The sequence below is a fragment of the Scyliorhinus canicula genome, chromosome 21, assembly GCF_902713615.1.
Source record: "Scyliorhinus canicula chromosome 21, sScyCan1.1, whole genome shotgun sequence".
Taxonomy (NCBI): domain Eukaryota; kingdom Metazoa; phylum Chordata; class Chondrichthyes; order Carcharhiniformes; family Scyliorhinidae; genus Scyliorhinus; species Scyliorhinus canicula.
In genome coordinates, this window is record NC_052166.1 from 48,424,278 (window position 1) to 48,450,660 (window position 26,383).

The 26,383-nt window shown below is 48.9% G+C and overlaps 1 protein-coding gene across 6 annotated transcripts in view; it reads right to left on the minus strand.

Moving 5' to 3' along the window:
* Positions 1 to 26,383, minus strand: part of mapkap1 (MAPK associated protein 1) — a 371,223-nt gene that overhangs the window by 79,422 nt on the left and 265,418 nt on the right. For 4 of the 6 annotated variants that reach the window (XM_038782195.1, XM_038782200.1, XM_038782196.1 and 1 more), the window contains one exon: positions 19,402 to 19,509. The exons of the other annotated variants lie outside the window; for them this stretch is intronic. In XM_038782195.1, the coding sequence (XP_038638123.1) occupies positions 19,402 to 19,509 (108 nt within the window). The remainder of the gene's footprint in view (positions 1 to 19,401; positions 19,510 to 26,383) is intronic. 6 annotated transcript variants of the gene reach the window in all.

Below are 26,383 nucleotides of genomic sequence, written 5' to 3' on the forward strand. Positions count from 1 at the left end.
AAAGTGGTAAAGTAGAGAAGGGATGGGAAAAGAAAAAGGGGGGAAAAAGGAGGGAAAAGTGGAAAAAATGCCAGAAGGGAGCCAAAAGCAGAAGGAGAAGGGGCACCAAAAGCAGACGGGGCAATGTGCGAGCCCGTTCAGACGAGCTAATCAGCGCATGAAGCGGCGGAACGGAAGGTTCACCGCAACAAAAAAAACTGGAAGGCAGCCTTTTCCGAGGTGCTGAGGGAGCATCAACAGGGAAATAAGGCAGAGGCGAGGGCAGACATAGAGGCCGCAGTGCAGGCAGCAATGGCCAAGGGCCTGGCGGAGGTGCAGCACGACCTGGGCAGAGCAGAGGAGACACTGGAAGCCCAAGACGAGAAACTGGAAGCCCAAGAGGCGACCATTAAGGAGCTGGAGAAAGCCGCAACTGACATGAGCGACCGGATCACGGCCCTGGAGAAGGAGGTGGCAAGACTGGGCACAACACAGGGGAGCCTGAAGGCAGAGTGGACGATCAGGAAAACCGCTCGAGAAGGCAAAACATCAGTATAGTGGGCCTACCAGAGGGGATTGAAGGTATAAACCCCACAGCATACGTGGCCAAGGTGCTGGGCAACTTAGTGGGGAGGAAAACTTTCCTCAACCCACCAGAAATGGACAGAGCACACCGGTCGCTGCGCCCGAAGCCCAAGGCAGGGGACCACCCGAGAGCAGTTGTAGCTAAACAGCACCGGTACCAAGACAGGGAAACAATCCTGCATTGAGCCAGGAAAAACAGAACCTGCAAATGGGAAGGACACTTCATTAGAATTTACGAGGACATTAGGACAGACCTAGCCAGGAGACGGGCAGAATTCAATAGAGCGAAAGCAGCTCTTCACAAGAGCGAAGTGCGTTTTGGTGTGCTGTATCCAGCGAATCTCTGGGTCAAATACAGAGAAAGAGAATACTTCTTCACAGCCCCCAGCGAAGCATACAATTTTGTCGAGGAACACGGGCTGGAAAACCAGCAGCCAGTGTAGAAATAAGGGACTCTTGGCAAGTGGCAACAGCACGCCGGCGGGAGGGGGGGGTGAGACAACACCAGGCCTCCCCGCCCTCACCCCTGCCACGGCAAGCGCACCCTGAACAAAATGCAAACCACTGCCCGAGGGACCGCTTCAGGTGGGAGACCATGCCCCAGCAGGAGGAAGAGCAAGAAAGAGGCGTGCAGGGTCGGATGGGGGAAGAGCGGGCAGACAACCGCAGAGGCCGGGCAAGGGAGAAGCGAGGTAGTAACGCCAGAGAGGGGGACCACAGCACTAGCAGGAAAGCAAGCGTCGGGGACAGGCAACAAAGCAGGGCTGCAGCCAGCCCCCAACGGGGGGGGGGAGATGGTGCCAGGCAGGGGGGTGGGGGGGACCACTTAACAGAGGCGGGAGAGCAGCAGGGATAGGAACAGGGAAAATAGGGACAAAGGAGGGGTATACGGGAGAGGGGGGGGGGGCGGAAGGGAGTGACCGGGGGGTGGGGGGGGAGAGAAAGACACAGGGAGGGAGAGACTGAGGGGTGTGTGTGTGTGTGTGTGTGTGTGGGAGGGGGGGAGCAAGCATCCACCCAGTATGGTCTCTGGGCAAAGGGAGACCCCAGAGTGCAGGGGACTACCTGCATGGCGGACACACAGTAGGCGACAATGTCGGGTGCCCCCTGGACAAAGGGAAACCCCAGAGCGCAGGACCCGATCGTATTGAAAGAGCAGTGACAGCGGCCATCCTGGACGCCCCCTAACAAAGGGAAATCCCTGAGGCAGGGGCGCGTCCACCAGGTAAGTATGGTTAATCCTACAGGAACGAGGGGGCAGAAGCCCCCCACCAGGATAGTCACCTGGAATGCAAGGGGACTCAACGGCCCACTGAAAAGATCCAGAGTCCTCACCCACCTTAGAAATATGAGGGCCGACAGTCTTCCTCCAAGAGACACAACTGAGAGAGCAGGACCAACTGCGGGTAAGAAAGGGCTGGGTGGGTCAAACCTACCATTCCTGCTGTGGGACAAGGGCCACGGGGGCGGTGGGGGGGGAAGAGGGGGGAGGGGAGAGAGAGAGAGAGAGAGAGAGAGAGAGAGAGAGAGAGAGAGAGAGAGAGGAGAGAGAGAGAGAGGAGAGAGAGAGAGAGAGAGAAACTTCAACTGTGTACAGGATCCAACGACAGACCGATCAAATCCCAAAACAGGGAAAATCTCAAGCATGGCAAGGAAACTCAGTCACTTTATGGAACAGATGGGAGTGGTGGACACCTGGAGGTTCGTCCACCCAGGGGAGAAGAAGTTCTCCTTCTTCTCCCTAGTACACAATGTATACACCAGAATTGACTTCTTTGTGGTGGGGAAAATGGTGCTTCCAGGGATAGACAAAGTGGAATACTCCACAACTGTGATATCAGACCATGCTCCACATTACATGGACGTGAGGCTGGAGATGGGCAGGGCCCAACGCCCCACATGGAGGTTGGACACTGCCCTACTGGCTGACAAGGCCTTCAACGAAAAGATATCACAGGCCATAGCAGAGTACACAGAGAACAACCAGAACGGGGAGGTCTCACCCTCCACTAAGCGCTAAGAGGGGAAATCATCGCTTTCAAAGCACGAAGAGATAGGGAGGAAAGGGCGGCTCGGCAGCAGCTGGTCAACTCCATACTGGAGGTAAACTGTAAATACTCCGAGGCTCTGCCCGTAGAGCTCCTGACGGAGAGGAAAGAGTACAAAGGAACTTTGATCTGCTCTCCACCAGGAAAGCAGTGCACCAACTCCGCCAGGCACGTGGGACCCTATACGAACATGGAGACAAAGCCAGCCGCCTGTTGGCACACCAGCTGAGAAAGCAGGCAGCCACCAGAGAAATTGCACAAATCAAGGATACCAGAGGCACATTAGAAACAGAACCAGAAAAGATCAACAAAACCTTTAAGGACCCAATGATGAAACAATCCCTTGATGGACTGGACATTCCAGTCGTGGGGGAGGGCAGAAAACAGGGCCTGGAAGCACCACTAGCACTGGGAGAGATCATGGACAACATTAGTTCCATGCAGGCGGTGAAGGCGCCAGGACCAGACGGGTTCCCGGCTGACTTCTACAAAAGATTTGCGACAGCACTGGGCCTGCACCTGCGGGAGATGTTCACAGACTCGCTAGCTAGGGGCACACTGCCACCCAGATTAGGACAGGCCTCAATCTTGCTGATACCCAAGAAAGACAAAGACCCAACGGAATGTGGGTCATACAGACCCATCTCACTGCTGAACGCAGATGCCAAAAGGCTAGAAGACTGTGTACCAGAGGTGGTCGCAGAGGACCAGACAGGCTTTGTCAAAGGTAGACAGCTTACCTCGAACATCAGGCGTCTGCTGAACGTGATAATGGCCCCCTCCGGGGAGAGAACACTAGAGGTGATCGTCTCCTTCGACGCAGAAAAGACCTTCGACAGAGTCGAATGGAAATACGTCAGAGGTACAGGAGCGGTTTGGGCTTGGAACAGAGTTAACCTCCTGGGTAAAGCTCCTACACAACGCTCCCATGGCGAACGTACGGACCAACACCACCAACTCCCGATACTTCCAGCTGCACAGGGGCACCGGACAAGGATGACCAGTGTCCCCCACTGCTGTTTGCTCTAGCGATCGAACCACTAGCAATTGCGCTCAGGAAACTGGAGGGGGATCCAAAGGGGCGGCAGAGAGCACAGTCTCACTCTATGCAGATGACCTGCTCCCCACATTTCGGACCCACAGAATCATCGCACTCCTGAAAGAGTTTGGCGCCTTCTCGGGTTACAAACTCAACATGAGCAAAAGCGAGATCTTCCCGGTACACCCACAAGTAGGGGGGGGGGGCGGCAGCACTACTAACGGAACTGCCATTTAAACAAGCCCGACACAAATTCCGTTACCTGGGGATCCAAATAGTCCAAGACTGGAAAGGGATCCACAAATGGAACCTCACTAGTCTGACGGAGGAAGTAAAAAAGGACCTGCAAAGATGGAACACACTCCCACTCTCCCTCGTGGGGAGAGTACAGAAGATCAAAATGAAGATACTGTCCATACAAATACAAAATCCAAGGAGCACTAGCCCTCCCAAACCTACAATTCTGTCACTGGGCGGCGACGGCTGAGCGAATAAGGGGATGGATCAAGGAGCCAGAAGCCGAGTGGGTGCGCGCAGAAGAGGCCTCCTACATGAGGACCTCACTCCGGGCCCTCGCCATGGCAACACTCCCACCCCCACCCCAAAAACACTCTAGCAGCCCGATGGGGATAGCCACCCTCCAATCCTAGAACCAACTGCGGCAGTAATTTGGCGTGACCAAAATGTCGGACAAAGCTCCCACCTGCAACAGCCATAGGTTCACACCAGCACTGATGACGCCACCTTCAAAAGGTGGGGGCAGGACAGAGGGACGCTGACAGTCAGGGACCTATACACGGAAGGCACGATCGCAACAATGGACAAACTGACAAATTACAGCTAGCCAGGGGGCACGAGCTACGGTACCTGCAGCTCAAAAACTTCCTACGAAAGGAGACAAGGACGTACCCACAACCGCCATGACAGACAGTGCTGGAAGAGGTACTGGACGCAAGCATACTAGATAAAGGAAACTGTAGCGACATGCATGACCGACTGGTAGAGAGGGCCAACACCGTACAGGACGCAACAAGAAAGAAATGGGAGGAGGACCTGGGGTTTGAAATTCTGGAGCGAAGCACTGCACAGGGTCAACGCCACCTCCACGTGCGCAAGGCTCAGCCTGACGCAGCTAAAAGTGGTACATAGAGCCTACTTAATAAGAACCCGTATGAGTAGGCTCTTCCCGGAGGTGGAGGATAGATGTGAACAGTGCCAAGGAGGCCCGGCCAACCATGCCCACATGTTCTGGTCTTGCCCCAGACTTGCGGGGTACTGGACAGCCTTCTTCGAGGCAATGTCCAAAGTGGTGGGGATGAGGGTGGAGCCATGTCCGAACGTGGCGGTCTTCGGGGTTTCAGACCAGCCAGATCTATTCCTGGGGAGGAGGGCAGGCGCCCTTGCCTTTGCCTCCCTGATTGTCCGACGTAGAATCCTGTTTGGCTGGCGGTCAGCAGCACCACCGAAAGCTGCAGACTGGCTGCCGAACCTCTCGGAATCTCTCCAAATGGAGAAAATCAAATTCGCCATCCGAGGGTCAGACAACGGCTTCCACAGAATATGGGAGCCATTCACCCAATTGTTCCGGGACCTGTTTGTGGCCAACGAACAAGCAAAAGAATAGCCAGGAATTAGGGGAAAGTAGCCAAAGCATGAGAGGGATAGATAGACCAGGAGGGGGAGGACAGCTAAACCCAAGAGGAAAGAAAGGCGAACTACAGGAGTGGGGACGGGGGCGGAAGGGACAGGGAACAAGAGAGGAGAACCAGGGAGGTAGGGGGGAGCCAGGGAAATGACAGCCGGAAGGAGGGCACGGGATACGATAACTTGGCATCTCCAGGAACAGAGAATAAGGAGCACACAGGCGAAAGACGGAGGAACGGCTGAAGCGGAGGTGAGCACAAGACGACAACGGCAGCAAGATCCGTCCGGGAGATGCAAGTGACAACAGCAACACCAAAACATTTTGCCAATTGTACAGAGTTGCTGCTTTTGAGCTGGTGCACAATACCCTACCAGTTATTCTATTTTATTTTTATTTTACTTTTTATTATTACTTTTTTGTGGTATGTTTGGGTGTGCCCTTCTCGTCTATATATGTATATATATATAAATAATATATATATGTGTACATAACAGTAAATATACTTCGTTCAAAACTCCAATAAAAAAATTTGAACTAATTACGCCAGTTTACAAGATAGTTGTTCCAAGTGTACGGAGAATTGGAATTTAAAACCAGTTTTAAACTGTACAAAGATAAAGATTTGTGTTTGGCAGTTCAATGGAACAACAAAATGTTGTCCCATATATTTATGAGTTTTATCTTCAAGACTTCTGGTTGCGGCTATGCGGAGCTAAGCCGCACGTTCGGCAGCTCCCGCTAGAAACGGAATTTTGGGCTCTTTTTAGGGCCCCCAGCGGTGCTTGATCGACGATTCCTGACGTGGGAAGGGGTTCTATGGTCCGGACCAGGAGTGGGGCGAGCAGAAAAGTGGTGGCAGCGCCTCTGGAAAAGCGGGGGAAGGAAAACAAAATGGCGGCCGGCGGAGCCCTCGAGGAGTGGAGGCAGTGGGCGCAGGAGCAGCAGGAGACTCTTCAGCGCTGCTTTCAGGAGCTTAGGGTGGAGCTGCTGGAGTCACTGAAGGCTACCACCGGTAAGCTGCTGGAGACTCAGACAGCCCAAGGGGCCACAATCCGGGAGCTGCAGCAGCAAGCCTCCGAAAGAGAGGATGAGGCCGCGGCCCTCGCAGGGAAGGTGGAGATGCACGAGGCGCTCCATAAAAAGTGGCAGGAGCAGTTCGAGGAGATGGAGAACCGGTCGAGGTGGACAAATTTAAGGATCCTGGGCCTCACGGAGGGGGGCTGGAGGGGTCGGACCTGGCGGCCTATGTGGTCGTTTTGTTTAACTCGCTGATGGGAGTGGGTCCTTCCAGGGGCCCCTGGAGCTGGAGGGGGCCCACAGAATACTGGCCAGGAGGCCCAAGCCGAATGAGCCGCCACGGGCGGTGCTGGTGCGGTTCCACCGGTTCGTTAACCGAGAGTACGTGCTTCGGTGGGCCAAGAGGGAGCGGAGCAGCAAGTGGGAGAACACGGTGGTGCGGATCTAACAGGACTGGAGTGCGGAGGTGGCGAAGCGGAGGGCCGGGTACAACCGGACGAAGGCGGTGTTCCACAGACAGAGTGTGAAGTTTGGCATGTTGCAGCCGGCGTGTCTGTGGGTCACCTACAAGGACTGTCACCATTATTTTGAGTCCCCGGAGGAGGCGTGGGCCTTTGTGCAGGCCGAGAAATTGGACTCAAACTGAGGGTCAGGGATGGGGGTTTTGTATGTAAATGTAACTGTGTCTATTTTTTTTGGAGGGGAGGTTCTCTGTTTCATGCAGGATGTGTGTTGGCTTCAGGGTGGGTGGGGCGATGTCTTTTTGTATGGGTCTGGTGGACGGGTTCGGGCAGGGAGGTAAACTGGGAGTGCGGGGAGCTGGTGGTGGGGATCGGCAATGGGAGCTGCCCTAGAGGAGGCGGGGTTGGGCAGGGCGAAAGTGCGGGCTTTCCTCGTTTCCCACGCTGCGGGGTGATGGGGGCGGGGTCGGGGCTGAGAAGCGCGGGCCTTTGCTTGTTTTTATTTTCCCGCGCAGGAGCGGAGGGGTGGGGGGGGGGGGAAGAGGAGGGCCTGCTGATGGGCACGGAGGAGGAGGAGTAGCCCCATGTGGGGAGGGGTCGGAGGTGTGGCGGGAGTCGCCGGGGTCAGCAGACGTTAGCTGGCTCACGGGAGTGCTATGGAGGGGGGGGGGGGGGCGCGGCGCGGCTAAGAGGGGTCCCTAGCCTGGGGGGGGGGGGGGGGGGGGGGATACCGGGTTGCTGCTGAAATGGCCAGGAAGGAGCTGGAGTATGCAGGGGGTGCTGGGGTGGCCGGGGGGGGGGGGGGAGGAGAGAGTTGCCGCCGTGGGGAACAGGCCGAGCGGGGGGTGCTGGCCAGTGGCGGGCAGGGGATGGGTTATGACTAGTCGGCAGGGGAGGGGGGCAGGGAGCCCTCTGATCCGGCTGATAACTTGGAATCTGAGGGGGCTGAACGGGCCGGTCAAGCGGGCCTGGGTGTTTACGCACTTGAAGGGGCTGAAGGCGATGTGGCCATGCTCCAGGAGACGCACCTGAAGGTGGAGGACCAGGTTCGACTGAGGAAGGGATGGGTGGGCCAAGTATTTCATTCAGGGCTGGATGCGAAGAATCGGGGGTGGCGATCTTGGTGGGAAAGAGGGTGTCGTTTGAGGCGTCAAATGTGGTGGCTGACAGTGGCGGGAGGTATGTGATGGTGAGTGGTAAGCTGCAGGGGGAGCGGGTGGTACTGGTGAATGTCTACGCCCCGAACTGGGACGATGCGGGGTCTACGCGGCGCATCTTGGGCCGCATTCCAGATCTGGAGGTGGGGGGGCCTGATCACCGGGGGGGGGGGGGGGGGGGGGGGGGGGGGGGGGAAGAGACTTCAACACGGTGCTGGATCCCCCATTGGATCGATCCAGGTCCCGGACGGGTAGGAGGCCGGCGGCGGCTAAGGTGTTGAGGGGGTTTATGGATCAGATGGGAGGGGTGGATCCCTGGAGGTTTGCGAGGCCAAGGGCCAGGGAGTACTCATTTTTCTCCCACGTGCATAAGGCCTATTCCAGGATCGATTTTTTTGTCCTGAGCAGGGGGCTGGTTTCGAGGGTGGAGAATGCCGAATACTCTGCCATAGCCATTTCGGATCATGCCCCGCACTGGGTGAACCTCGGGCTGGGGGAGGAGAGGGACCAGCGCCCAATCTGGCGCTTGGAGGTGGGGCTGCTGGCAGACGAGGAGGTGGGCGGGAGGGTTCGGGGGTGTATCGAGAGATACCTTGAGGCCAACGATAACGGGGAGGTCAGAGTGGGGATGGTCAGGGAGGCATTGAAGGTGGTGATTAGAGGGGAGTTGATTTCCATCCGAACCCATAGGGAGAGGGGAGAGCAGAGAGAGAGGGAGAGATTGGTGGGGGAGATGGTGAGGGTGGACAGGGGATGTGCGGACGCTCCGGAGGAGGGATTGCTGGGAGAGCGGCGTAGCCTTCAGGCCAGGTTCGATCTACTGATCACCAGAAAAGCGGAAGCTAAGTGGAGGAAAACACAGGAAGCGGAGAAGGTCTTTGATAGGGTTGAGTGGGGGTATCTGTGGGAGGTGTTGGAAAGGTTTGGGTTTGGGGAGGGGTTTGTCCGTTGGATGAGGCAGCTCTCTGAGGCCCCGATGGCGAGCGTAGCCACGAATAGGAGGAGATCGGAGTACTTTCGGCTGCACCGGGGGATGAGACAGGGGTGTCCCCTGTCCCCCTTGCTCCTTACGTTGGCAATTGAGCCCCTGGCCATGGCGCTGAGGGAGTCGGGGAACTGGAGGGGCCTGGTGCAGGATGGGGAGGAGCATTGAGTGTCGCTTTATGCGGACGACCTGTTGCTGTATGTGGCGGGCCCGGTGGGGGGAATGCCGGAGGTGATGAGGATTCTCGGCGAATTTGGGGGCTTTTCTGGGTATAAGCTCAACCTGGGTACGAGCGAGCTGTTCGTTGTGCACCCGGGGGATCAGGAGGAGGGGATTGGTAGGCTCCCACTGAAGCAGGCAGGGAGGAGCTTTAGGTACCTGGGAGTCCAGGTGGCTAGGAGCTGGGGGGCCCTGCGCAAGCTTAACCTCGCAAGGCTGGTGGAGCAAATGGAGGAGGAGTTTATAAGGTGGGATATGTTACCGCTGTCGCTGGCGGGTAGGGTGCAGTCCATCAAGATGACGGTGTTCCTGAGGTTTTTGTTCCTGTACCAGTGCCTCCCCATCCTTATCCCGAAGGCCTTTCTTAGGAGGGTCAACAGGAGCATCGCGGGGTTTGTATGGGCACACGGGACCCCGAGGGTGAGAAGGGTGTTTTTGAAGCGGGACAGGGATAGGGGGGGGCTGGCACTGCCCAACCTGTGGGGGTATTACTGGGCTGCCAACGCAGCAATGGTGTGTAAGTGTGTACTGGACGGGGAGGGGGCAGCATGGAAGAGGATGGAGATGGCGTCCTGTGTGAATACGAGCCTGGAGGCGCTGGTAACGGCACTGTTGCCACTCCCTCCAACGAGGTATACTACGAGCCTGGTGGTGGTGGCTACCATGAAAATTTGGGGGCAATGGAGACGGCACGGGGGGAGGTGGGGGGCTCGATGGAGTCTCCGATACGGGGGAACCACTGGTTTGTCCCAGGGAGCGTCGATGGGGAATTTCTCAGCTGGCACAGGGCAGGTATTAGGAGGTTAAGGGACCTGTTTGTAGATGGGAGGTTTGCGAGCCTGGGTGAGTTGGAGGGGAAGTTTGGGCTCCCCCCGGGGAACAAGTTCAGGTACATGCAGGTTAGGGCGTTTGCCAGGCGGCAAGTGGCGGGGTTCCCTATGTTGCCCCCACGGGGGGGTTCGGGACAGGGTGCTCTCGGGGGTGTGGGTTGGAGGAGGGAAGATTTTGGACGTGTACCATGTTATGCAGGAGGTGGATGAGGCCTCGGTGGAGGAGCTGAAGGGTAAATGGGAAGAGGAGCTGGGTGAGGAGATTGAGGAGGGGACGTGGGCGGATGCCCTGGAAAGGGTGAACTCCTCTTCTTCTTTTGCGAGGCGTAGCCTCATACAGTTCAAAGTGCTGCATAGGGCTCATATGACCGGGACGAGGATGAGCAGGTTCTTTGGGGGCGAGGATAGGTGTACTAGGTGCTCGGGGAGTCCAGCAAACCATGCCCATATGTTCTAGACATGCCCAGCATTGGGGGACTTTTGGAAGGGGGTAGCAAGCACGGTGTCGAGGGTGGTAGGATCCAGGGTTGAGCCAGGCTGGGGATACGCAATATTTGGGGGAGCCGGGAGTGCAGGAGGCGAAAGAGGCCGGTGTTCTGGCCTTTGCGTCCCTAGTAGCCCGGCGCAGGATTTTGCTTCAGTGGAAGGATGCGAGGCCCCCAAGCGTGGAGGCCTGGACCAATGACATGGCGAGATGCATTAAGTTGGAGAGGGTGAAATTCGCCCTGAGAGGGTCGGTGCAAGGGTTCTTTAGGCGGTGGCAGCCTTTCCTGGACTTCTTAGCGGAACGGTAGGGAAATAGACTGGCAGCAGCAGCAACCCAGCTGGGGGGTTTAGTTCGGTGGGAGGGAGAATTGTGTACATGGGTTTGTTGGATGTTGGCGGGTATTATCTCTTTCCTTTTTGTTGTTTTTGTTTTTTTGTTTTTTTAGTTGCTGGGGGTGGGGGGTTTTGTTCTTCGGTTTTTTGGTTAATATTGTTTTGTTGTTTATATTTTGTGAAAATCTTAATAAAAATTATTTTTAAAAAAAAGAGTTTTATCTTCAACTCTTCGCTCTTCCATATCAGTTACATTGTGGTGATGCATTAAAAAAAACAAAAGTAGAGATATTAATCTCCAGGCTGTCCTTGGAATGGCCTGTAGAAAGCAACATGGAGAAGTTTAAGAACGAGATAAGTAGTCAACTTTAGTTTGCCAAGTGGTCCAGGAAAAAAAATAAGAAGGGAAAAAAATAGCTTTCCCCTAACACAAGCAAAAAAGGTACTTTTCTAAAATTAACCTCTGGTTTGGGAGCTCAGAATTTCTTGAAATCGAGAGAACAAAATGAAGTTGCCAATATTAAAAAGTGAAAGAGAAGTCAGGCAAATCAGGAACCAATGACACAAACACATCAGAGATTGGGGAGAAGAGCACAAAAGATGGTGAGCAGGATTTTCTGTGCAACCTGCTGCGTGTTTCGTGGAGGTGGCCTGTCACTGGTCACCTTCTGGTCATGTCGTTGTCAACGGGATTTCCCGTTGAATGCACCCCTCACCGTCAGAGAACCCAGTGGGGGTGTATCATCGGTAAGACCAGAAGATCCCGCCAGAATGCCTGGAAAATTGTGGCCGGTGTATTTGGAACTCAGAAGAAAGGACAAAATTCAGGGAAGCACAAACTACAGCACTGATTAAAAAAAGAAAAATAAAGATTCTGACAGACCAGGATGCTGGAGCAGGAAATAAGGTCCACCCATCAGATGACAGGTGTTGTAGAAATATTGGTGATCTATTGTATTTAAGTATTTGTATTTCTATTCTGAACACAAATTAAAAGATGAAGATGCATGCTCTCGATTTTGAGAAAAATAGCTTTCAGTGAATTCTCCATTTCATTCCGATGCATTTTGTAAAGAATCCTTTGGAAAGGGACTTCACTTTAGCAGCAAAGACTAATTTAGTAAATTTCACCCCTCTATCCTAACCTTTACGTCAACCAAATTCAACTTACCTCTGATCCACTGTACTGTTAGATTATGGTACACACAAAAATTGAACAAGCAGGCAGCTTTTTAAACAGACACGTCAAACCAATAACTCACCTTTTCTACAGTGATTAACTTGAAATAATATTTCACTGAATTCATATTCCACCCTCCATACTACATAAACAAAATGCATCACCTCATAGAATACTTGTTACATCTTTTGTAGCATACTTACACCTGTGGCACTCACTGATCCCAACATGTACTTCCAAACACAACAGATTTTTAAAAAATTTGCTTTTTAAAATGCAAGCCATGAATTTGAACTTTATAAACAATTTAGACAAATAAGCATGAACGCCACCCACACAGCAATTCAGTTATATTACTGTAATTGAATTACTATAATGATACACAGCTATTACCTGTAATTAAACAAATTGCCTACGCCAACTCCCCAACTAAATTTAATGTATGATTTGAGCTTCCACTGCCTGCAATTCTGAATTGAATTCTTATAATCAATTTTAATAAATTATCACTAATTTACTTTGAATACCAATAACTAAATGATGTTAGAAACTGACAAAGGAAAAGGGTATATGTATAGTGCAACTACCAGTTTGGGTCTCATAGCAGTAGTTATTTCAAAGAGACAGGATTCTGCAGTGCTTTACAGTCCTATTTAAGACTGATCTCCACGCATGTCTGAACACAAATGTGTGGAGCAGATTGGGAAAATGGTCAATGTTTAGAGATAGGGCGACATTTCTGCATAACCATGTTGTAAATGTGGTGTTTGTGCCTCTGCCACCCTTTAAGAGTGAGCTTCAGGTCCCTACCACCCCCTTGATGTAAAAAAATGTTCCTTCATTAACCCCCAATCCCTCTATTACTTCAAGTCTCCCGATATTTGACCCCAACTGCGAAGGAAATAAGCAGTTTCTATTTCGGACCCTCCATTTTATGCAACTCGATGAAGTCACCCCTCAGCCTCCACTGTTCGGAGGATAACAACTCCAGCATATCCAATCCTACCCGAAAACTAGCAGCTAAAAAGAAAACGGTTTGAAATTTTTTTGCAATAAGGAATGATGTAATTATAACACTTATGATCTCTAATTAAATGTGTATATTTCCGGGCCACTTCAAATAGGTGGAATTATAGGACTTCAAGTGGGTAGAGACATTAGTTTTCTCTTTGTTTGCCGTTTATTGCCATCAAGATTGTGGATCAAGCATTTGTATAAAATCACCAAAATTACCTCAGCATTCAATGCAATTAGTGCATGTAATACATTATGAAGTCTCTTCTAACATGACCTTGTTGGATCAAGTGCATGTGAAGAAAAGCAAAGAATAATGGCAGTACTTTGCCAACTATTTTCCAATCTGGCCCTATTTTAATTCACCACCACCTTCTCAAGGGCTGTTTAGCACAACGCTAAATTGCTGGCTTTGAAAGCAGACCAAGCAGCACGGTTCGATTCCCGTAACAGCCTCCCCGAACAGGCGCCGGAATGTGGCGACTAGGGGCTTTTCACAGTAACTTCATTTGAAGCCTACTCGTGACAATAAGCGATTTTCATTTTCCATTTCATTTCAAGGGCAATTAGGATGGGCCTGCTGGCAAAGTTCACGTCCCACGAACAAATACATACTTCTAAAAAGCCCTGAAAATTAATATTCCAGACACTAGCAAAAGCAAAACAGCAACAAAGCAATTAAAACTTTATATTCCCCACTCAGCCCTGTATTGATACCCTTCCTTCACACGCACCCCTATACTCATCCTCTCTTCACTCAGTTGTCACTCACTCAGCCATTCCCTCCCTCCCCCACCCCACCTAGATTTCTCCACCGTATCAACATTCAGCTCCTCATCGCTGTCCCGTCAGGGTTCCTTCATGGCCGCCGCCATGTGGATCTGCAACTTGGTTCCCTAGGGTCAGGAACAGCTATCTCTTCCATTACTGCACGCTTAGGTAGTGCCAGGTCCCAAAGAGGCTGTGCCAGAGGCAGTGCAAATCAGTGACTGTTGCCAAGGACAGGATGTGGCTGAGACCATGACCAACTAGACTCTCCCTCTTAGACTAGGGCTGTAGCCTGAAGCCAAGTGGCAGGTTGCGCTTCGGTCAGGATCTGACTTCGAACGGGAGACTGTAATTGGGTCTGGGTTTTAAGTTTCACTTATACATGCCAAAGTTTTACAGCATTTTTCACCTTCATATTTTTTATATTTCTCAGAATTAGTTTTTCAACTGCTTTCCCAGATAGATAATTTACTTAAACCCCATTGCCAATAAGCTGCTGTATTAGCACTTGCCATTGCTCTTTGTTTTTCTCATGTCATCAGCACATTTAAAAAAATAAATAAATTTAGAGTACCCAATTATTTTTTCCAATTAAGGGGCAATTTAGCGTGGCCAATTCACCTAACCTGCACATCTTTGGGTTGTGGGGGCGAAACACACGCAGACACGGGGAGAATGTGCAAACTCCACACGGACAGTGACCCAGGGCCGGGATTCGAACCCGGGTTCTCAGCGCCGTAGGCAGCAATGCTAACCACTGTGCCACCGTGCTGCCCATCAGCACATTTTTAAGGCACTTTCAGGATACATTGTTTGGATCTTTGGCCCTCACAGGGGTCAGGATCGGAGGCAGACAGGGTCAAACTTAGCCCCGATGGCTAATGTGCTCCACCCTACCTCTGGGTCATTTTAACGGAGGTGAGATTGAGACCCGCAGCCAAAACGGGTTGTTACGAATCTAATCAGGTCCTACTAAACGCAGGTCGATAGAGTGGTCAGGAAGGCATACAGCATGCTTGCCTTCATCGGACTGGGTATTGAGTACAAGAGTCGGCAGGTCATGTTACAGTTGTATAGGACTTTGGTTAGGCCACATTTGGAATACTGCGTGCAGTTCTGATCGCCACATTACCAGAAGGATGTGGATGCTTTAGAGAGGGTGCAGAGGAGGTTCACCAGGATTTGCCTGGTATGGAGGGTGCTAGCTATGAAGAAAGGTTTTCGTTGGAAAGACGGAGTTTGAGGGGGGACCTGATTGAGGTCTACAAAATTATGAGGGGTATGGACAGGGTGGATAGCAACAAGCTTTTTCCAAGAGTAGGGGTGTCAATTACAAGGGGTCACAATTTCAAGCTGAGAGGGGTAAAGTTTAAGGGAGATGTGCGTGGAAAGTGTTTTTACGCAGAGGGTGGTGGGTGCCTGGAACGCTTTGCCAGCGGAGGTGGTAGAGGTGGGCACGATAGCATCATTTAAGATGCATCTGGACAGATATATGAACGGGCGGGGATCAGAGGGAAGTAGATCCTTGGAAAATAGGCGACAGGTTTAGATAAAGGATCTGGATCGGCGCAGGCTAGGAGGGCCGAAGGGCCTGTTCCTGTCTGTAATTTTCTTTGTTCTTGTTCTTTGTTCTAAAGGAGTTGACTTCCTGTTTTCCGCATTGACAGGGGCCAGTTTCTGTGCCTTGAGGCAGGCATCTGGCAGCAGCCAGCATCACTGTAGGAAGACTCAAGAGACTCCCCACCTGTCTGGGTGTTGCAGCAGCTGCAAGCACACACCCTTCCCACAGTGGTGGCCTTGCTGCTGAATCCATTTTAGTCAAGACATAGAAGTTAGACTGAGTGCACCTTTATGTTGCAGCAAATTCCCGGTTACTTCTCTTCCATTGCAACCTGCTGTTCCTCACACGTTTGAAGTCTCTGATTGGCCCTCACGTTTTAAGAGTCTGCACACCTCCATTTAATTGGACAGTGAACCTGTCCTCAAATTTTAGTAACTGTTCCCCCTGGGGTTGCGGGGTGGGGTGACCCAGAAATAATCAAAACTTCTGTTCCTGCCCTGTGGGAAAGCCCAGCCCCACATTAATTTAGGTAGATGAGTGAACCTTGGAGAACTTCCCATAGCTTTTATCTCCTCCATTTTGGTGTCACAGGTCTGATGAGACTATTTGATCTATTTTTAACCGGTTGCTTGTTCAGCTTATATTCTTCCTTAAATTTATGTGGTTTTCAATTTAAATAGAAGCCTTTCAAATGGCGTGTGCAAAAATGTTTTTTGAATGTCTAAATACATTATTCATGATGATTATCCACTTGCAACATCCTCAAATAAGTTGAAATAACTTGCCAAGCACAACCTAACTCATCTAACCCTGTTGCTGGCAGTTTCCTATACTTGTTAACTAAAACCAGTCTATTTCAGTTTATTAACAGAAGAGACATGTCAAATTGTAAATCTAAGATAAATTGCGATGGGAGTGTAAGGAGAATTGAACAGGATGAATAATATTCTTTAATTTTCCATCATATTTGCCCTTTCTTCCTTTTTAAAAAAAAATAAACATTTTATTGAGGTATTTTTGGTATTATCACAACAACAAAATAAACAATGTACATGGAACTATAAACATAGTGCAAAAGCCGTCTCCCTTCTTTACAGGTCCCATCTTTATTAACCCCCAACTCTAAGCTAAACTAACCCCCCCCCCCCCCCCACCTGCTGCCGATTAATATTCCACGAAGAAGTTGACGAACGGTTGCCACCTCTGGGCGAACCCTAACAGTGACCCTATCAAGGCCAACTTGATTTTCTCCGAACAGAGAAAGCTAGCCATGTCCGAGAGCCAGGTCTCCGACTTCGGCGGGCTGAGTCCCTCCAAGCTAATAGTATCTGTCTCCAGGCTACCGCGCAAGCAAAGGAAAGAACGTCTGCCTCTTTCTCCTCCTGGATTCCTGGGTCTTCCGACACCCTGAAAAATCGCCACCTCTGGACTCAGTGGCACCTTTGTTTTTAACGTCATGGACATGACATCTGCAAACCCTGCTAAAATCCCCTAAGCTTCGGACATGTCCAGAACATGTGGACATGGTTCGCTGGTCCTCCCGCACATTTTGCACACCTGTCTTCCACCCCAAAGAATCTCCTCATCCGGGCCACAGTCATGTGAGCCCGATGAACGATGTTGAATAGTATCAGGCGGAGCCTGGCACATGTTGCAGACGCGTTGAATCTACTCAATGCGTCCGCCCATAGACCATCCTCTATCTCTCCACCCAGCTCCTCCTCCCACTTGCGCTTCAGCTCCTCGGTCTCCGGCCCTTTCTTCCTTTGATGGAAGAGTTTTGATTGTGTATGGCAATCTAGGTATCTCCAGCGAAGACCAAATAATTCACATTGTGGGCGATGTCAAGAGCATGCCAGCACACAGACTTGCAGATGTGACAAGTTCAGCCAGTATGCACACATGCACAGTTCTCAGAGTCCATACTGAATAGGGACTTTGATCTGAGCTGTGGACTGTACACATTTCCATGCACACCTTTAAACATCATAATCATGTGTTTGGTATATCTACCAATAATTTATTTGGTTTTAAACTTAAAAGTTTTTTTAATTCTTTGGCAAACATGCAATGGATCAAATATGTACCATTTAATCATAGGGCAAGCAACAACTAATGAAATCCATAGCTTTGCTCAATCTGTTCATTTTTTGCAAAGCTGTGGGAAATAAAGCCTGCATTGAAGAGAAATAGACAAATCTCTGTCAAATTATTTACTCAGGGAAAAATACATGTTAACAAAGAACAATTATCAATCTAAAAATTTCATTGCAATTGCAAAACGTAAAGAATTCGAAAACTCCAGGTATTTTGCATATTATAACATCCAGGGAAAGTGTGATATTGATCATTAGAAGAGACAAATTCTCATTTTGTATTAAACTGCATTGTATCTATGTAAAAAAAAACCTTTGTTAAAGTACGAAAAGGTTTTAAAATTCCGAATAATTCCTGTGCTAGTCATCAAATACCCTTTACATTACATGTATAATGCACAATTTACAACTAGGTATAAATTTGCAACCTTTCCACATTAAGTTTAATTGAACAAAGTACTAGTATTGAAAAGATGAAAACAAATTCACCTTTGACTGGGTTGTTTATACTGTAAAAACCAATGAAAGTGAATTAGAATCAGATTGAGATCCCAGAAATCCTTATCAAGCAGATAAATGTGTCAGTTTCTACAATTTAAAATTAGACTTTTTAAATCAGAAAGGTAAGTGATCAGCACCGTTTTCAAATCCAATTAGAAGAAATATCAACCTCAAAATCCATGTGTTTACTTTTGGTCTGCATTGCACTTGTGATGTAATGGCAAGAACTATAGGCTGAATTGGAGGAATTGGTTTGGGATTAAGGAAGATGGAGGCAGAAAAATAAATTACTGAAGTCAGCAGCTTGAAATAGCTCAATGCAGCAGATACAAAGAAAGCTTATTCAATCTTGCATTTCAACTGTGTATACTAATTCAGCTGCCTTACAGTGCTAAGCAGTAATTCCTCCTCGTTAGTTGCTCCAATGAAGTTAATAGCACTCAGTGATTGAAACAAAAGAGGACAAGCAAACCCACTGTCAAGGTTAATCATAATTCTTTGCAGTGTTTAGGTTCCAAAAGGTCTACTGAGGGCAAGATCCCTCACTCAAGATTTGTTCCTATTCAAAATACAAAGATATCTATGGTATCTGTCACACATTTGTCCTAAAATCGATTGCATGTTTTTTCCCCTCATCACCCTTTTTCCAGTTCAACGTAGAGTGCTAGCAGTTTTTAAGCAAATTATTCAGATCAAAAGTTACAAATGCAACTCCACATCTATAATGGTCAACTTGGAATTTTGCTATAGGACTTTGAATTAACTGAATGGAAGCAGGTTATTTCAGAACTGAACTTGCTGATACCAGATTTGTCCTGACATCATCGTGGGTGGCACGGTGACACAGTGTGTATCACTGGTGCCTCAGTGCCAGGAACCCAACTTCATTGTGACCTTGGGTGACTATCTGTGTGGAGTCTGCATATTCCCCGTGTCTGCATGGGTTTCCTCAGTGTGTTCCGGTTTCTTCCAAAAGTCCAAAGATGTGCAGGTTAGGTAGAGATGTGTCATGCTAAACTGCCCCTCGGGTGTCCAACGGTTAGGTGGGGTTACGGATATAAGTAGCTCTTTCAGAGGGTCAGTGCAGACCTGATGGGCCAAATAGCCTGCTTCTGAACTGTAGTGACGCTATGGTTCTATTTTATCATGTGGAAACCGAAAAGATAAAAAGTGCAGACCGGTTCTGCCAACATTTTTCTCAAAGTTTCCATTTTTATAGAGGATTTTCAAGGAATGTGCTCCTTTGGCAATCACAGTAGTTGCAAAGAGACATTTAATATTTCATATGTGATAGTTATCAAATCCTAACATCTGTACATTGCTTTTTTAATTAGCATACTTTTTAAAAGTACATTATGTACATATCTCAAATCTTCTTAATTTATTTTTTTTAAAGACATTCGACACGTGTTTAAAACATGCATTTTTCTAATAAGTGTTTTGCTGATGCGTATTTTGAAAATTAAATTTATTCAGAAGTCAAAAGTTCAAACTTACTGTACTCTCTGACCAGACAGAATTCCAAAGTGCTCTGACTTTCTAAGGTACGATCTAAATCTACAGCTACGTTAGATTCATTTTGCTTCTCAAGCCGATACTGATGTCCTGGAACGAAAAAAAGGCCAGCAAATAATGTGAATGAGAAACTTTCATACTAATTGTGCAGAAAACGTAGTTAAAACAATTTTTAAAATTGTTGTATATTCTCTTCCCAATCCCAATGCAAAAAGTGCCATAGGCCGATTACATTGGCCTGAATTCTCTGGCCTTTGGGATTCTCTGTTCCTGCCGGCAGCACAACCCCGTCGGCAGATTCCCTGGCGGCATGGGTTAGTTTCAATGGAAAATCCCATTGACAAGCGGCGGGAGTGGAGAATCCCGCCACCGAGAAACACGTGGTTCGGGGACCAGAGAATCCAGCCCATTGTATGAAGCATTCTTTTTTACTAAAACCAATGGGAATTTCAACTTTGCAGTCAAGACCTTAAAAAGCAAAATTTCTCCTTGTAGATAGATAGATAGCCGAACTTTTGTCCTAGGTTAATCATTGAATTTTGGACACCAAGGGCAATTTACCATGGCCAATCCACCCAACCTGCACATCTTTGGATTGTGGGAGGAAACCGGAGTACCCGGAGGAAACCCACGCACACACGGGTAGGATGTGCAGACTCCACACAGACAGTGACCCAAGTCGAAATCGAACTTGGGACCCTGGAGCTGTGAAGCAATTGTGCTATCCAAAGTGCTACCGTGCTGTCCTTAAGAAGAAACTAATCTACACTCCATTATTCTACCCTAATCCATGTACCTATCCAATAGCCGCTTGAAGGTCCCTAACGTTTCCGACTCAACTACTTCCACAGGCAGTGCATTCCATGCCCCCACTACTCTCTGGGTAAAGAACATACCTCTGACATCCCCCTTATATCTTCCACCATTTAGCTTAAATTTATGTCCCCTTGTAATGGTTTGTTTCACCCGGGGAAAAAGTCTCTGACTGTCTACTCTATCTATTCCCCTGATCATCTTATAAACCTCTATCAAGTCGCCCCTCATCCTTCTCCGTTCTAATGAGAAAAGGCCTAGCACCCTCAACCTTTCCTCGTATGACCTACTCTCCATTCCAGGCAACATCCTGGTAAATCTCCTTTGCACCTTTTCCAAAGCTTCCACATCCTTCCTAAAATGAGGTGACCAGAACTCCACACAGTACTCCAAATGTGGCCTGACCAAGGTTTTGAACAGCTGCATCATCACCTCACGGCTCTTAAATTCAATCCCTCTGCTAATGAACGCTAGCACACCATAGGCTTTCTTCACAGCTCTATCCACTTAAGTGGCAACTTTCAAAGATCTATGAACATAGACCCCAAGATCTCTCTGCTCCTCCACATTGCCAAGAACCCTACCATTAACCCTGTATTCCGCATTCATATTTGTCCTTCCAAAATGGACAACCTCACACTTTTCAGGGTTAAACTCCATCTGCCACTTCTCAGCCCAGCTCTGCGTCCTATCTATGTCTCTTTGCAGCTGACAACAGCCCTCCTCACTATCCACAACTCCACCAATCTTTGTATCATCTGCAAATTTACTGACCCTTCAACTCCCTCATCTAAGTTGTTAATGAAAATCACAAACAGCAGAGGACCCAGAACTGATCCCTGCAGTACGCCACTGGTAACTGGGCTCCAGGCTGAATATTTGCCATCCACCACCACTCTCTGACTTCTATCGGTTAGCCAGTTCGTTATCCAACTGGCCAAATTTCCCACTATCCCATGCCTCCTTACTTTCTGCATAAGCCTACCATGGGGAACCTTATCAAATGCCTTACTAAAATCCATGTACACTACATCCACTGCTTTACCTTCAACCTCATGCTTTGTCACCACCTCAAAGTAGTCAATAAGACTTGTAAGGCAAGACCTACCCCTCACAAATCCGTGCTGACTATCCCTAATCAAGCAGTGTCTTTCCAGATGCTCAGAAATCCTATCCCTCAGTACCCTTTCCATTACTTTGCCTACCACCGAAGTAAGACTAACTGGCCTGTAATTCCCAGGGTTATCCCTATTCGCTTTTTTGAACAGGGGCACGACATTCGCCACTCTCCAATCCTCTGGTACCACCCCTGTTGACAGCGAGGACGAAAAGATCATTGTCAATGGCTCTGCAATTTCATTTCTTGCTTCCCATAGAATCCTTAGCTATATCCCGTCAGGCCCGGGGGACTTGTCTATCCTCAAGTTTTTCAAAATGCCAACACATCTTCCTTCCTAACAAGTATCTCCTCGAGCTTACCAGTCTGTTTCACACTGTCCTCTCCAGCAATATGGCCCCTCTCGTTTGTAAATACTGAAGACAAATACTTGTTCAAGACCTCTCCTATCTCTTCAGACACAATACACAATCTCCCGCTACTGTCCTTGATCGGACCTACCCTCACTCTAGTCATTCTCATATTTCTCACATATGTGTAAAAGGCCTTGGGGTTTACCTTGATCCTATCCGCCAAAGATTTTTCATGCCCTCTCTTAGCTCTCCTAATTTCTTTCTTCAGTTCCCTCCTGGCTGTCTTGTATCCCTCCAGCGCCCTGTCTGAACCTTATTTCCTCAGCCTTACATAAGTCTCCTTCTTCCTCTTAACAAGACATTCAACCTCTCTTGTCAACCATGGTTCCCTCACTCGACCATTTCTTCCCTGCCTGACAGGAACATACATATCAAAAACACGCAGTACCTGTTCCTTGAACAAGTTCCACATTTCACTTGTGTCCTTCCCTGACAACCTATGCTCCCAACTTATGCACTTCAATTCTTGTCTGACAGCATTGTATTTACCCTTCCCCCAATTGTAAGCCTTGCCCTGTTGCACGCACCTATCCCTCTCCATTGCTAAAGTGAAAGTCACAGAATTGTGGTCACTACCTCCAAAATGCTCCCCCACTAACAAATCTATCACCTGCCCTGGTTCATTACCAAGTACCAAATCCAATATGGCCTCCCCTCTGGTCGGACAATCTATATACGGTGTGAGAAAAGCTTCCTGGACACACTGCACAAACACTACCCCATCCAAACTATTTGATCTAAAGAGTTTCCACTCAATGTTTTGGAAGTTGAAGTCACCCATGACTACTACCCTGTGACTTCTGCACCTTTCCAAAATCTGTTTTCCAATCTGTTCCTCCACATCTCTGCAGATATTGGGGGGCCTATAGAAAACTCCCAACAAGGTGACTGCTCCTTTCCTATTTCTGACTTCAACCCATATTACCTCAGTAGGCAGATCCCCCTCGAACTGCCTTTCTGCAGCTGTTATACTATCTCTAATTAACAATGCCACCCCCCACCTCTTTTACCATCCTCCCTAATCTTGTTGAAACATCTATAATCAGGGACCTCCAATAACCATTTCTGCCCCTCTTCTATCCAAGTTTCCGTGATGGCCACCACATCGTAGTCCCAAGTACCGATCCATGCCTTAAGTTCACCCACCTTATTCCTGATGCTTCTTGCATTGAAGTATACACACTTCAACCCATCCCCTTGCCTGCAAGTACTCTCCTTTGTCACTGTTACCTTCCCCACTACCTGCTTTGGCATCCTGAATATCGGCTTCCTTAGTTGCTGGACTACAAATCCGGTTCCCATTCACCTGCCAAATTAGTTTAAACCCTCTCGAAGACTACTAGAAAACCTCTCCCCCAGGATATTGGTGCCCCTCTGGTTGAGATGCAAGCCGTCCTGCTTGTACAGGTCCCACCTTCCCCAGAATGCACTCCAATTATCCAAATACCTGAAGCCCTCCCTCCTACACTATTCCTGCAGCCACGTGTTCAACTGCACTCTCTCCCTATTCCTAGCCTCGCTGTCACGTGGCACCGGCAACAAACCAGAGACGACAACTCTGTCTGTCCTGGCCTTTAACTTCCAGCCTAACTCCCTAAACTTGTTTATTACCTCCACACCCTTTTTCCTACCTACGTCATTGGTACCAATGTGCACCACGACTTCTGGCTGCTCACCCTCCCCCTTCAGGATCCTGAAGACACGATCCGAGACATCCCTGGCCCTGGCACCCGGGAGGCAACATACCTTACGGGAGTCTCGCTCGCGACCACAGAATCTCTTATCTATTGCTCTAACCATTGAATCTGCTATTACTATTGCTTTTCTATGCTCCCCCCTTCCCTTCTGAGCCCCAGAGCCAGACTCAGTGCCAGAGACCTGGCCGCTAGGGCCTTCACCTGGTAGGTCATTCCCCCCTCCCCCCCCCCCCCCCCCCATCCCCCCCCCCCCCCTCCCCCCCCCAACAGCATCCAAAACGGTATACTTGTTTTGAAGGGGAACGGCCACGAGGGATCCCTGCACTGCCTGCCTGTTAGTTTTCCTTTCCCTGACTGTAACCCAGCTACACTTGTTCAGTACCTTGGGTGTGGCTACCTCCCTGTAACTCTTCTCGATAACCCCCTCTGCCTCCTGGATGATCCGACGTTCATCCAGCTCCAGTTCCCCAACACGGTCTCTGAGGAGCTGGAGTTGGGTGCACTTCCCGCAGGTATAGTCAGCGGGGACACCAGTGGTATCCCTCACCACCCACATCCTACAGGAGGAGCATGCAACTGCCCTAGCCTCCATCCCCTCTTACTTTACAGAATTAGCTGCCCCGTGGACGAACTGGCCCTCCGCCCTCCGACTCTGCTTCCAGTCAACTGTACTCTCAACTCCTGACTCCCTTCAAGCTCTTTGATAAATATAGGAAATGAAATGTAAGGAGCACCTTACTTCCTCCTCACCTAACTCCCTCAGTCACCAAACTCTCACTGTAGCACTCAAATGCAACAAGTTCAGCACTCCCTCAGTCACCAAACTCTCACTGTAGCACTCAAATGCAACAAGTTCAGCACTCCCTCAGTCACCAAACTCTCACTGTAGCACTCAAATGCAACAAGTTCAGCACTCCCTCAGTCACCAAACTCTCACTGTAGCACTCAAATGCAACAAGTTCAGCACTCCAGTGCAAACAAAGTCTAACTAGCTCAGATTTATACTGTGACTCTAGCCTCTGAAAACTGGCCTAATGCAATTAACTAATTAACAAGCTCCAGCTGCAAGTAAGTACAAGTAGAACCTTGTTTAAAGCTGATTCAAAATTCATCTTCTTATAGACCAAACAGCAACTTTTAAGTTAATTAACTAAATAAAAGAAATACTAGACTTTAAATAAAAATGAACCCTTATACGGTAGCATGGTGGTTAGCATAAATGCTTCACAGCTCCAGGGTCCCAGGTTCGATTCCCGGCTGGGTCACTGTCTGTGCGGAGTCTGCACGTCCTCCCCGTGTGTGCGTGGGTTTCGTCCGGGTGCTCCGGTTTCCTCCCACAGTCCAAAGATGTGCGGGTTAGGTGGATTGGCCATGCTAAATTACCCGTAGTGTCCTAAAAAGTAAGGTTAAGGGGGGGGGTTGTTGGGTTACGGGTATAGGGTGGATATGTGGGTTTGAGTAGGGTGATCATTGCTCGGCACAACATCGAGGGCCGAAGGGCCTGTTCTGTGCTGTACTGTTCTGTGTTCTATACTCCCTCAGTCACCAAACTCTCACTGTAGCACTCAAATGCAACAAGTTTAGCACTCCAGTGCAAACAAACCAAGTTAAATTCAGCAGAAAACATCAGCACAAATTGGCATTTCTGCTGTTATTCAGTAATTTATAGGTGTCCACAGATACCAGATTTAAGTTTATATGGAATCTCTCTCATGTCTCCCACCTTAAATGTACAAGCAGATTCTCCAACTACAGGGAAGTGTCTCTTTGCATGTGACAATTCTAATCAAAATTCTTGTTTGCTTCTTCCTTCAATTTATTGACCTGACCTAATTTTGTGTATAATTTATTAGGTTTACTTGCTCATGTATTGTGCAATTATCTATAACAAGGACATACCAAGCTCAACTTTAACATTTTATCTTGTTCCCTCAAATGAAGTAGTCTTTCTGCATCAACTTACTCCCCCTCCAGGTTGTGTTGAATTCTCTCTGGAATATGGTTCCACATGCCAGTTGTCCTTTAGTAGTGACCACATGTGAACTTAAGCATTGGATTGCAGCACAGTAGCATTGTGGATAGCACAATTGCTTCACAGCTCCAGGGTCCCAGGTTCGATTCCAGCTTGGGTCACTGTCTGTGCGGAGTCTGCACATCCTCCCCATGCGTGCGTGGATTTCCTCCGGGTGCTCCGGTTTCCTCCCACAGTCCAAAGATGTGCAGGTTAGGTGGATTGGCCGTGATAAATTGCCCTTAGTGTCCAAAATTGCCCTTAGTGTTAGGTGGGGTTACTGGGTTATGGGGATAGGGTGGAAGTGTTGACCTTGGGTAGGGTGCTCTTTCAAAAGAGCCAGTGTAGACTCGATGGGCCGAATGGTCTCCTTCTGCACTGCAAATTCTATGATAAATTCTTTGATTGCAGGGGCAAATGCGCTTTTACAGTAATGGGGTGCTGAATAGTGATCAGAGACATGATTGTTGATGGGTTTTTCTCTTCCCGAACTCAAAACACAAAAGTATATTCTTGTGTTTGTGTTACAAATCAATTGGCTGAGCACGGACCAGATATTTAACCCAGCATCTTGGCTGGCTGCCTGAATGGTTCAGCTGCTTAATACCCGAACCGACTAAGTCACTAGAGTCTTCTGGTGTCTTGTGAAAATGAAGTACAATTCAGATTACAATCTAATAATACAAGATTTGTAAACTAAGATATAAGCATTTGGTTATAATGGACCTGTAAGGCATCCAAGTACTGCTGTAACAGCACATACCCTGCTGTAACAGCACATACCCTGCTGCAGCCTGACACTCACGTGGAGTAATGAGGTTGCGACACAGCATATTGTCAACAGACTGTCAACTAACTTTAGAGCCATGGCTCTTAAACTGGGTCTTCAGATTTCCCAGGAGTCTATAAAATA